Source organism: Nilaparvata lugens, chromosome 1, assembly GCF_014356525.2.
Source record: "Nilaparvata lugens isolate BPH chromosome 1, ASM1435652v1, whole genome shotgun sequence".
Lineage (NCBI taxonomy): Eukaryota > Metazoa > Arthropoda > Insecta > Hemiptera > Delphacidae > Nilaparvata > Nilaparvata lugens.
The window spans coordinates 32,025,682-32,038,793 of NC_052504.1; the positions used below are offsets into that span (position 1 = coordinate 32,025,682).

The window sequence follows — 13,112 nt, forward strand, 5'->3', positions numbered from 1 at the left end:
TCAGAGGAATCCAAAGCTGTTTCATCCATTGTGAATCTGCATAGCTACTCGGCCATAGGCTTGAACGTCTTGGAGAGCTATGATGAATTAAACGAACATTTTATGTTAGCGGTTGGGGAAATTTCAAGTTTGTTCAATAACTTCGTTCGATTTGGGAGTAGGTGGGTGTTGAAGAAGATTGACTCACTTGATGTAAATGTGATTAGATATAATCCAATATACACGAGCAGTTATATTCAAACACAGGCACGGCCCTAGGGACTTTGCCGCCCTGGGCGAAATCGGAAAACGCCGCCCCCCCCCCACCACCAGGTATCCCGTCTAATAATTGTTTACTTAAAAATTTGCCCGAAGGTTATCAGCTTTTCAAGTTAAAAATGACATTTAAACAAATATTTGACAAATATAAATATTGAGGAATAAGTGCAGGCAACGAATGCTCAAATAAAGGTATGGAGGGAAAATTTTGGAACACAATTTTCAACTCTACAGCTCTTTTAAGGATAGTAAGAGGATTAACATATCAAAAGTCCTCACCCTTACCATGTGCCAAAGGGGTGGGGGTGGTTTGAAAGTACCATTTTTTAATTTTTCTCATATATCTCGGAAACTATGCATCTTATGAACATTTAAACACTGTACAAAATTGAAGCTCACAAAATTACCAACAAGTTTTGTTCTCTACATTTTCTTCATATATCTCATACTTTTCATATATCTTTTCATACTTCATATATCTCTACACTTTGTTGATATCTCTCATAGTTTCTGAGATATCCGCTCTTGAAGGTGAGACATTTTTTGAAAAAACACTTCTGCCTCCAATTTTTCATCTTTTCGGCCATATAATTTTTGAATGATTGATGAAAAAAATCCGTGCTGATTATAAGCTGACGGAGCATCAAATTATCTTCAATTTTCACTGTTTTACGCATTTCCCTACGACTGTTGCAGCAGTTTTAGTGTTGAGAGTGAAATTGTTTGGCAGAGGATTTCGATAAATCTGATACTTTTTGAGATATATATGTTCTAAAGTGATGCATTTTCAAAAACCCAGTTTTTTCCATTTTTCGCTCTTTCAATTCTTATAATGTTCCAACAATAATTGATGGAAAAAGAATGTGCTTACTACGAGATTGTAGAGCATTCAATTCTTTTACAATTCGACTATTTCACGCATTCCCATAATTATGACTGTTCCAGCAGTTTTAGGTTTGAGAGTCAAATATCAAGATTTGCAACAAGTGACTTTTTTCGAATATCACACTATTCTGTGATCATAAATTGGAGTGTGCTTCAGTATGAACATCCATATTGAGTACCTGGAACTTATTGGTACCAGATGTATTGGAACGTCTGCGGAACTGAACACAGGGGGTGTTTCTAAACTTCCTACCAAAGAAGACATTCAAAATTAAAACTACTGCAACAGTCGTATAGGAATGCTTGGAATAGTCGAATTATACATGGAATGGAAGATAATTTAATGCTCTAAAACCACGTAATTAGCACATTCTTTTTTCATCAATTGTTGAGAAGTTAAAAGACTTGAAAGAGCGAAAAATCGAAGAAAGACTAGGTTTTTGAGAATGAATCACTTTAGAACATATATATCTCGAAAAGTTAGTATCATATTCATTGAAAACCTCTACAAAACAAAACTTGTAGGAAATTCATTGAGCTTCATTTTTATGTGGATGATTATGTCAATAGAACTCATTGTTTCCAAGATTTTTGATATGCTCACCTCCAAACTAGTGTCAACAGAGCTGCAAAGTCTAAAATTGAGTTCCAAACATTCCCTTCAAATTTCATTGTCAACTGATCTATTTTGCTGAACAGAAAATTTCACTCTCAACACTAAAACTGCTGCAACAGTCGTAGGGAAATGCGTAAAATAGTGAAAATTTACATCAAATTGAAGATAATTAGATGCTCCGTCAGCTTATAATCAGCACGGATTTTTCTCATCAATCGTCCAAAAATTATAAAGCCGAAAAGATGAAAAAATTGGAGGCAGAAGTGTTTTTTCAAAAAATGACTCACCTTCAAGAGCGGATATCTCAGAAACTATGAGATATATGAAGAAAATGTAGAGAACAAAACTTGTTGGTAATTTGTGAGCTTCAATTTTGTACAGTGTACATATATGTCTTCATTAGCTTGAGTTTGGAAAAGCTTCTTATAAAATTTTACTATTCACATTGAATTTATTATTTATTTGCATTTAAAAATTTCCATTCCTTAAAATTTGCCGCCCTCAAAAATCTGCCGCCCTGTGCGGCCGCCCGGTCCGCCCACCCCTGGGGCCGGGCCTGTTCAAACACCCCAGTTCAACAAGAATATTCTGATAAAAAGTGTTTTCTGTGGAGTGTTCTAGCCTATTTTCACCAGAAACCAAATAGGCAGACATTAACGGTGAAATATTTGAGCAAATTTGCTCACAGGCTGAACACTCGCGGAGTTAATTTCCCAACCACCGATCGCGACATAAAGAAATTTGAAATTCTTAATACAGATATTGCAATTCATGTTATTGCGTATGACAACAAAAAGTTTTTCCCCTACCAAACAAGCATATTCCGTATGCGTAAATACCAAATTAATCTTTTAATGTTGAAAGGCGATGCAGGAAAAACACATTTTTGTTTAATTAACACTGCAAATGGGAAAAACAGATTGTCATGTCTTCTTTCTCACGTTTCGAAAGATGCTCATCAAGTAGATGTTTGTAATTTCTGTTTTCACAGATTTACAACAAAAAAATCTAAAAATTGTGATGGGAAAGCAAATTTGATGAGACATCTAGAGCTTTGTTCAAAGTTCCAGTCTCAGAGAACTTCATACCCAAAATGAGGTGAGTCAATCAAATTTAAAAAACTCGGTTTGACTTTGAAGAAAAAGTATACAATCTACGCCGATTTGGAAACATTTGTTGTGAATATGGATGGTAACGAATCTGATTGTGAGGATTTACCTATCACCAGAAGTTACACCAAGAGAACGGCGTGTCATATTCCGTGCTGGTATTGGTTCATCGTAATTTATTGATGTGAATGGAGATATCACATACGGTCCAGTACTCTATAGATCGAGTAATATCAATAAAAAGATCATGGAGAAATTTCTCAAGGAAATAATTGAACTGGGTGATTTATTGAGTGCAGATATAGAATGCAAAATTCCGATGGAGCATTTAAGTGAGCATCAGCAATGCGAATTTCAAAATGCTGATAAGTGCGGCCTTTGCAATGAAGTTTTAACCAGAACAGACACAAAGGTACGCCATCATGCACATGAAAATGGAAAGTTTTTGTGTGCTGCTCATGTGTTGTGTAATTTAAATACTCGAACTGTGGATACAATTAGCTGTTACTTCCATAATTTTAGCGGGTTTGACAGCAATTTTATTCTAAAAGCTCTCAGAAAATGTAAAAAAGAAATTTCCTGTATCGCCAATATATCAGAAAGATTTTTGACATTGACAGTGGGAAAAATTCAGTTTTTAGATTCATATAAATTTATGAATGAATCCTTGGAAGTATTAGTGCAAAACTTGGTAGATAGTACAGATATGGAATCGAAGTTCAAACATCTGTTTTCAGTATTTAATGACCCCGATCTTGAACATAGACAACTCTTGTTAAAAAAAGGAGTATATCCCTATTCGTACATATCTTGCACTGAAAAATTCGCTGAGACTTCTCTCCCTCTGATAGAATGTTTTTATAACAATCTTAACGATACACCCCTCTCCCCCAAAGAATATGAGCACGCACAAAGAGTGTTCTCAACATTCAAGTTGAAATCTCTTGGTGAGTATCATGATTTCTATCTGTGCCTAGACATCATGCTATTAATTGAGGTTTTTGAAGAAATGAGGACAATACTTTTTAGGTCATATGGCCTCAATGTGACTCATTTTCTTTCGCTTGCTCATTACACTTGGAATTGTATATTAAAGTTCACCTGGGTTGAACTCCAATTGATTAGCAATCCAGATATACATCTAATGTTTGAAACAGGAATGCGCGGTGGTGTTTCGTTTATTGGTGTATTGCGAAGCCAATAACAAACACATCCAATCTCACAAAACCAAGTAACTATTAGCTTTATATAGATTGTAATTCTTTGTATGCCCACTCTATGAATCAATTCTTACCTTATGGAAATTTCATGTTCCTCTCGGAGGAAGAAATCCATGCTCTTGACTTTACAAATTTGGAGAGTGAATCAGAAACTGGTTATGTAATTGAATGTGATCTCAAGTACCCCCAGGAGTTACATGATATGCATGCCAATTTCCCTCTCACTCCACTTCATCAAATTCCTCCTAGCGAATTGTTCTCCGAGTACCAAAACAATGAGAATGGTCAAACTCTGACTAAAAAACTCATGAACACACTTTTTGATCGAGAGAGGTACATTGTTCATTACATGAATTTGAAGCTGTACCTTCAACTTGGATTGCAATTAACAAAAGTACATTGCATCATTAGCTTTTCCCAATCACCTTGGTTGAAGAACTACATTGAGTTCAATACCTGTAATAGGCAAGCCGCAAAAAATAAATTTGAAGTCTCATTCTTCAAGAAGATGAGTAACTTAATTTATGGGAAGACATTACAGAATACTCACCATCATTGTAATGTTCAAATTATCACAGACGCCAAGCATCTAGATAAGTACATTTCAAATCCCCTATGTAAACGCTGGCAGATAATAAGTTCGGATGTGATTGCAGTTTTCTCATGTATGATTTTTTCTACTGTAGATTGCAAAAAATCATGTCATGGCAATGCATCCAGCTTTGTATGACTGATACAGATAGCTTCCTCTTATTGTTGGAAACACCTGACATCCACCAATTGATAAGAGATAATCTAGAACTGTTTGACACTTCAAATTACCCAGCTGAGCACGAATGCTTCTCCAATGAGAGGAATAAAGTTGTAGAGAAATTTAAGGATGAGGCAGCTTCAATTCCTTTAAAATCTTTTCTGGGATTATGGGCGAAATTGTATTCATATCTTGTAAATAATGGAAAGGAGGAAACTGTAAATAAGTGTGTAGCAAAAGGTGAAGACACATGTAAAAAATAGACAACTTAGTTTTGACTTGTATAAGAAATGTTTGATTGAATGATGCCAACATATAGAAAAATGTAATATGTTGAGATCCTTCAATCATAACATACATCAAATTGAATGCGCAAAGGTTTGTTTGAGCCTGTTCGATGACAAGCACTTTATTGCAGAGAATGGAATCGATACATTACCATTCGGTCACTACAAAATAGCAAACTGATTGCACAGATCAGTGTGTGTGTGTAATGAGGTAGTGACCAACACATCGAATTCTGTTTCAAGTGTGTCTTCACACAAAGAAGAAGAAGAATGAGTAATATTAGAGCAAAATTAGCATCAGAGCTTCACTCTGCTGCACGTGTAAATTACCCCACACATAGATATGAGTTGAAGAATGAGAACGATTTATATCAATCAGATCTGATTGAGATGGGTAGCTTATCTAAATTCAATAAAGGATATCGTTATATTTTAGTTGTTATCAATTGTTTTACTAAGTACGCTTATTGTATACCTTTAAAGAATAAGACTGCACAAAGTGTTTATAATGCACTCGAACTCATTATTCATAAGAATAAACAAATGCGTTTTTTCCAGACAGATGGAGGGAAGAAGAATTTTAATAAGCATGTGGAAGATTTGTTACATAAGAATAATATCAAGCATTATTCTGTTTTTACTGATAAGAAAGCTAGTATCGCTGAGAGATTTAATCGTACAATAAAATCAAAAATATATCGATCTTTAACTGAATGTGGGAGTAAAAACTGGGTTAATAACTTACAAAATATTGTAGATGATTATAACAATACAGTACACAGTTCCATTGGAATGCGACCTAAAGATGTAACTAAAAAACATCGTAAACACATTTTAGAATCACTAAACTCTGCATTTAATAGACAATTCAAATTAAAAGTGTTGGAACCAAAATATAAGCTAGGTGATATTGTGAGAATTTCTAAAAAGAAACAGATATTTGATAAAAAATATCTAATGAATTGGTCACCCGAATATTTCCGAATTGTGAGCATACATCCCACAAGACCTATCACTTACTCATTAGAAGATCTTATAGGTGAGATAATACAGGGTAGGTTTTATCAAGAAGAAATTAAAAAAACACCTTTGAATAAATCTGAAAGAGATGTTTATTTGATAGAAAAAATATTGAGATGAGATAAGGATAAGTTGCTTGTGAAATGGATTGGATTTCCACAACCATCATTCATAAATTGAGAGAACTTATTGGAGTAAGATTGTAAATAATCAGAGTAAGATCATATGTTGTAAATAATGTACATGGTATCATTTTATCGATTCACATTTGTTGTATCATATGTTGTGAATAATTAGAGTAAGATCATATGATGTAAATAATGTTCATTGTATAATTATCTATCCACATTTGTTGTATCATATGTTGTAAATAATTAGAGTAAGATCATATGATGTGAATAATGTACATTGTATAATTATCTATCCACATATGTTGTAAATAAATAGAGTGAGTTCATATGATGTAAATAATGTACATTGTATAATTATCTATCCACATCTGTTGTGAATAATCATTGTGATATTCTTTACATTGTGTGTGTTTTTTAAATAAAAACAACTTGAATTGAATGTTCGCTCTTTCATTTCTCATTTTGTCATAGAGAAGTGTGAAGTAGTAGCATGTGGTACATGTCTAGATGTTGAATGGGTGAGTGCATGTATGTGTGTCACCTAGAAATGCTTCATTAGTGAGTGAACCAGACACATGAAACAGTTCTTTCTGTTTGTATATCTCACTTTCTCATCATGAACAAACTCGTCATAGTAAATTTCGATAAGATAATTGCACAAGAGGAAAAGCCTGTATGGTGTAAGAATGGGGCATTGATACCACATAACGCTAGAATTCTCATCGTGGGCCCATCTGCATGTGGTAAAACGAATTTATTGTTCAACTTGATTTTTTCCAAAAATGGATTGAGATTTAAACATATTTATTTAAATACTAGAAGTCAATATCAAGATAAGTACTTGTTTTTAAGAAAAGTCTTTTCAAAAATGAAAGGTATTGAATTTCATGTGAATGATATTCCCAATAACATTCCACATCCAAACAGTATACCACAATATTCTCTAGTTATATTTGAGGATTTACAACTTAGTCACACACCTCAAATAAGGGATTATTTTACTATGGGTAGATATCATAATATTGATACAGCATATTCATTCAAAGTTATGGTGCAACACAAAAACATTTCACCAGAGATAATGCAAATATGATTGTTATATTCAAAATTGATCAATTATCACTCAAATTAATACATAGAGACTATGTGGGTGAAGATATTTGCTTCAGAGATTTCAGTAAATTGTGCTCAAATGTGTGGAATTCTAAGAAGCATAGTTTGCTTACTATTATGACTGAATATGTAGCTAATAGTGGAAAATATGGGCAGGGTCTGGATAACTTTATTGACATTCAGTAGAGAGTGAGTAGCAGTGAAAGAATGAGGTTGTTCGTAGAAGACAAAATGCTAGCATTGCTCTAATCGATAAGATTAAGAAATTGAGGAAAGTTATTAGAGACAAACATAGAAGCATTGTACATTTTGAAAAGCAATCTGACGATTACAGAGAAAAACTTTTTAAACCGATTATCACACCTCTAGTTGAAATGGGGAAAACTAAATCTTCTTACCAATCCGATCTGAGTTTTATACCAAAAAAGGAGGAACAAGAAGAAGAAGAAGATGAAGACAAAGAAGAAGAAAGTATGGATCTAGGAGAAAAACATGATGATATTAGTGAAACAATAGAAGTTGCATCACCATCAGCAGCTGAAAAAGATCTAAGCATGAACGATTCAAGTATATTTCATTCAACTAGGCTTGAGAGTGATACAAGCAGCAAAAAAAAGAGGATGAAGAATCAAGTGCTTGCACAATATTTGTATACATTTCAAAGTGAAAAATTGGATAACTAGATTCCTTATGGAATTTCCTATGATTCTGACCGAAAATTATATTTTATGGGTGAGATGGTTGTTAGCTTTGATAACTACTTCTTTTATATTGATAACGAAAAATTCCGAATTACACATGGTCTATTAGAACTGTTATTTGCCCAAATACCAAATTCATATCTCTTTGATGAAAAAGATCTAAATAAATACAAGAAGATTTTATCAATAAGAAAAGTTCATTTGGATAGACAAGGATATGTGAAACATAACACTGGTGTAAAGTCTTGCTTAATTCAAATGCTGTTTCCTGTTGAAAAAGCAAGTGAGAGAGGTTCAGGGTTATTGAAATTTGCAAAAAATACTTCTAGCAATAGAATTTACCAATATTATGACAACTATGATGAATTGGTTCAGAGACTTCATTTATTAAAATCATCAAAACTTGCTGGACACTCGGGTCATGATGTTGATATTGCATCAATTATAGAAGAATTATGTGAAGGTAAAATTATTGTTTAGTTGAAGAATAAGCATGCACAGATTCGGAGGTAAAAGCAAGAGAGTTGCTGCGAAGAAAGAGATTGTATGGAATGAACCAGATCTTGACAGTTTTAGTGAGAGAATAATCCAGGCAATTAATCAACAGGGTGTTAGTGAATCTCTGCGTTTGTATTTAGATTCACAATTATCCAATATAGTTAAGAATATTGGATTGAACAAGATTGAAAGGAACACATGTTCAGTACATTACAAAAGTTATCTGACAATATCGATAGGGGAGTTAAAGAGAAATCTATCAATTTGGAGAATTCTCTACATTTTCTCAAATCAACAACAGAGATATTCAGATCACACTTGAATACGATCAACAATAATAAAGTTGACAAGAATTATTTGGATGAGAAATTGAAAGTTATCTCAGACAAGATTAAAAATTTGCAAGTATTAGATAGAAATTATCTAAATACCAGATTGAAACAGCTTAGCACAGAACTTTTTACTAGAGTAAATGAAACTCATTCATCATTAGTTGATAAGGAATATTTAGATAAAACTGTGCAGGCATTGAATAACATTGTTATAACAAAACAAGAGTTTGAAGATCAATTATCTGCAATGACTAATACAATAAAGACAAATCTTATGGAGGGGATTGAACAATTTGTTTCAAAAAACGATTTAAATACATTGCTATCTACGTTTAGCAAAACTTATGTATTGAAAAATGATCTGAGTAGTGAAATGCAAGCATTTATTTAGAAAGATGAATTACAAGCTACAGTCAAATCAATTTGTGAGGAAATAGCATCTTCAATTAAAAATACTGAGAATGATGAAGTGACAAGATTACAATGTTCACCTGTATTCACCGATTATCTCACTTTATTTGTACATAGAATAGCCTACCAAATAGTTCAGAACTACGCAAAGGTTAGTTTTCATATGAATAAGATTGAGGCAAAACAGCATAATTTGACAGAAGATCAAGTAGGTGATTTGATTACCAATAAAATGGGTCTTAGTATCTATGGGAATGTTCTAAAACCCTCAAGTTAGAATCACATCAATCTTTAACCGATTTCACTATGCAAATTGCTTGGGAGAAATTGCATGAGAAATAGATAGCTACATCCTATTTCAATGTGAGAGAGTGTTCTCTACTTCACAACCATTTTTTCCAAGGTGGAACAAGATTATGCATGAAACGTGCTAATGGTCGAATTTGAGATGAATCGGAGCAGAGATGCATTCGTCCTTGTAAGCTCTGTGAAGTAAAATTGCAAACGTGCTAATGATCGAGTATTGAATTAGGCCAGAACCGCATTCGTCCTTGCAAGGTCTCTGAACTGAAATTTTGAAATGTGTTAATGTTCGTCCGAGAGGAGAATTGGTGCGTAATGATATTGTCCAAGGTTGTCTCACAGGAAGCATGTATATGATTGTAATTAGTATATCCTTATCTATAAACGTTGCTACATTGTGCTGTGAGATGAGTGAAAACTGCAACAAAGAAATGACACACTTTGATATGTCAATTTTCAATGAACTTTCATTGGAGATATATCCCATTAAAGCATTACATAATATTTTTCAGTTTGATTGGTTCTATGCTGAGAATGTAAGATTTGGTGAGGATGATTTAATTTATATCAATATAGATTCAGAAGACAACTTTGAATTCACTATTATTCTTCCAAAAGAATATTCAACTGTGCTGAGTACACACAACATAAAGAGTTTTAAAAGCAAAAGATGGGATTTGAATGTTACTGCTGGATGTGTATTCTTGAAAGAATAGTAAAATCTCATCCTACTTGTCAAGTACATCTAGAATTTATGACAGTAAGAAGTTTGTTTCACTTAAATCTGGCAGAAGTTCGTTTCACTTAAATCTGACAGTAGATTGCCTCTCTCTCTCTCACATATCTCTCTCTGCTATAAATCATCATCAAATAGACCGTGACCAAATGTAATTGGGCATGACTAAATGTAATTGGGCATGACTATCTATAAAGGAAATAGAGCATAACTTAGAGAGAGAGAGAGGGTGTGAGAGAGAGAGCATCATCTTTATCATCTTCTTCTTCTTCTTCTTCTTCTTCTTCTTCTTCTTCTTCCTCTCCTTCTTCTTCTTCTTCTTCCACCTCTCTTTCTTCTTCTTCTTCTTCTTCTTCCTCCTCTCCTTCTTCTTCTTCTTCTTCTTCTTCTTCTAGAGAGAGAGAGGGAGAGGTTCTTCCCCTTCTAAGGACCGGGGGAGGGGGCAGGGAAGGTGTGGCAGGAGCGGGGGAGGTGGGGGGTACGTAGGATGGTATTTTACAAAGGTGACTTTCTAGAAGTATTTTAAGCCTAGGTGAAAAAATATAAGTAATGTTATGATAAATGAGGTTATGTAGAGTTATTTTTTTATTATTGTATTAACTTATTGATAATTTAATAGGAAAAATATAAAATAAAATAATAATTGCTATGGATTCACAAAAAAGCTTGTAGTGCACCCAATAAAACATAGAAAGCGATATAGGCTAAGGGGCTAAGCTATCTGTGATAATAGGAAAACTTTATTTTCTATATGAAAACATAGCAAATCAAGTATAGGTGCCTCAGTACCTAGGTTTACTTATTGCAAATGTTAATTAATTTCATTAGATTATTGGAACACATCAACTTATATTTTATAGCTTTTATAAAGTTTCTAGTTTTTAATGTTCCTGAAGACCTGGCATTACTGGCAAGCTCTGAAGAAGTTAAATCATAAAGAAGTAAATAAACCATTCACAAAACTTAAGTACATCTAATTTTAATAGGTTGATATTAAAAGAAAACTCACTTGGTAGGTTTTTGATATTCCATTAGCTTTATTAACTTGAGCCATTCGTTCACCACAGAAAACTCAAAATATAAGGTACGATATAGGCAGGAGTAAGGATGATAAGCAGGAAAGCAATTGCTATTGTTATCTGAAAAATAGTTTCCAATTAGGCCTAGCATAAATTAAATAAATATAGGCCAAGTGAATTATGATCAGAATAAAACTAAATAGCCAAAATAAGTTAAATAAATAAAATTAATATGGTATGCTACTCTAGTTTTAAGTTTGTTGTTTTTGAAAACATTAAAGTTGTTTTTCTTATTGTATTACATTATGTGATACCCATGATTGTAAAAAAAGTGATAAACAATGAAATAATGTTGATCAACCAATCTCATTGATTCACAGTGAAACTTGCTTATTGTTCAACTCTAAATGTATAAGGAAATACTGTACCTACCTATTTAACTAAGTTAATGACCAACAACCTTGAAAATTGAAAAATAAACATTAATTGTTATCATAGATCAATAGCAACATAAACTGTCATAATATTTCAATGGAAAAATTCAAATTAACCAAAATAATGATACTTACCAACATGAGAGTCAGTTTCTTTCTTGTGTTCTGAACAAAGCTCAGGCTAGAGCTACCAGAGGACTGTAATTTACTATTTAAACAATCAAATACAAACAAGGGGCAAAATTTAATCTTCAATTTGAGCCAGGTTATTTGTACAGTTAAATTCTGCATTAATGAACAATAAAAAAGAGCAAAAACTCGCCAAATTTATTCCAATCTTGACTACTTGCCCTTTGAAGCCTTTATTAGGTGTTTTGGTCGGATTCAGGGTGGGACGAAATCTGGGAAAAGACAGGTTCTGGCTTCCAGGCTGCCTTTTCGCGTTCAACTTGCAGGCTATGCACTGTGTTTTGAACAAAGCTCAAACTGGATTCTTTATAAATTCAAATTAATTCAATTCAATACTATTTACGCTGTTATATTCATAATTCACACACATGACACTCAAACAATTATTTACAAGAAATTTCCGATCGAAATTACATGACAAACACAATTTTGGTCTTGCAACAAGACAGGCTGACGAAACAAGACAGACTAGACAAGGACATTGAGAAGGCCAAAGCAGCAGGACGGTCTGCACTGGCGCAAACACAAGCCTGCTATTGGCAGAACTGCAGTCTGGCATTCTGGCGCTACAATTCGAATTCTCTGGCCAGACCACTTGTTATAATAAAGATTTTTTTATTAGGTAGGCTACATTATTGCTACTTCATTTTAATACCATAACAACTAATACCATAACCAACCGTGAAAACACAAATTAAGATTATATTGGTTTATAAAATAATAGTCATGTACATATATAATGCAAGTTTTCAAAACTCTGTTATCTGTTTCAACAAACAAGACTGACGACTGTTGATGTGTTGATAAATTTATTTTAGGTTAACCTATTATAGAACCCTTCATTATTTGTTTTGTGATGAATTGTTTCATCCCACAGATACACAGTCTCGCTAATAACAATCAATATTGTGAATTTGATATATTTCCAATTCCACATACTTTCAATTCCACCAGCTGACAAGATATTTTGAGTTCCGCCGGTCTGCACGATATTCGGAGTTCCGCCTGTCAACATATTCGGAGTTCCATATATTCCAATTCCGACCAGCTGCAAGATATTTTGAGTTCCAGATATTCCCAATTCATGCGACCCTACTAT

The 13,112-nt window shown here is 33.5% G+C and overlaps 1 protein-coding gene across 1 annotated transcript; it reads right to left on the reverse strand.

The window, feature by feature from the left end:
* Window positions 1-9,339: 9,339 nt before the first annotated feature.
* On the reverse strand, window positions 9,340-11,609 carry LOC120350848. The gene is made up of 2 exons (XM_039425797.1): window positions 11,381-11,609; window positions 9,340-10,053 (listed from the first exon to the last, which is right to left on the reverse strand). The coding sequence occupies exons 1-2, from the start codon at window positions 11,423-11,425 to the stop codon at window positions 9,763-9,765; spliced, it is 336 nt and encodes a 111-aa protein (XP_039281731.1). The 5' UTR covers window positions 11,426-11,609; the 3' UTR covers window positions 9,340-9,762.
* Window positions 11,610-13,112: the final 1,503 nt, after the last annotated feature.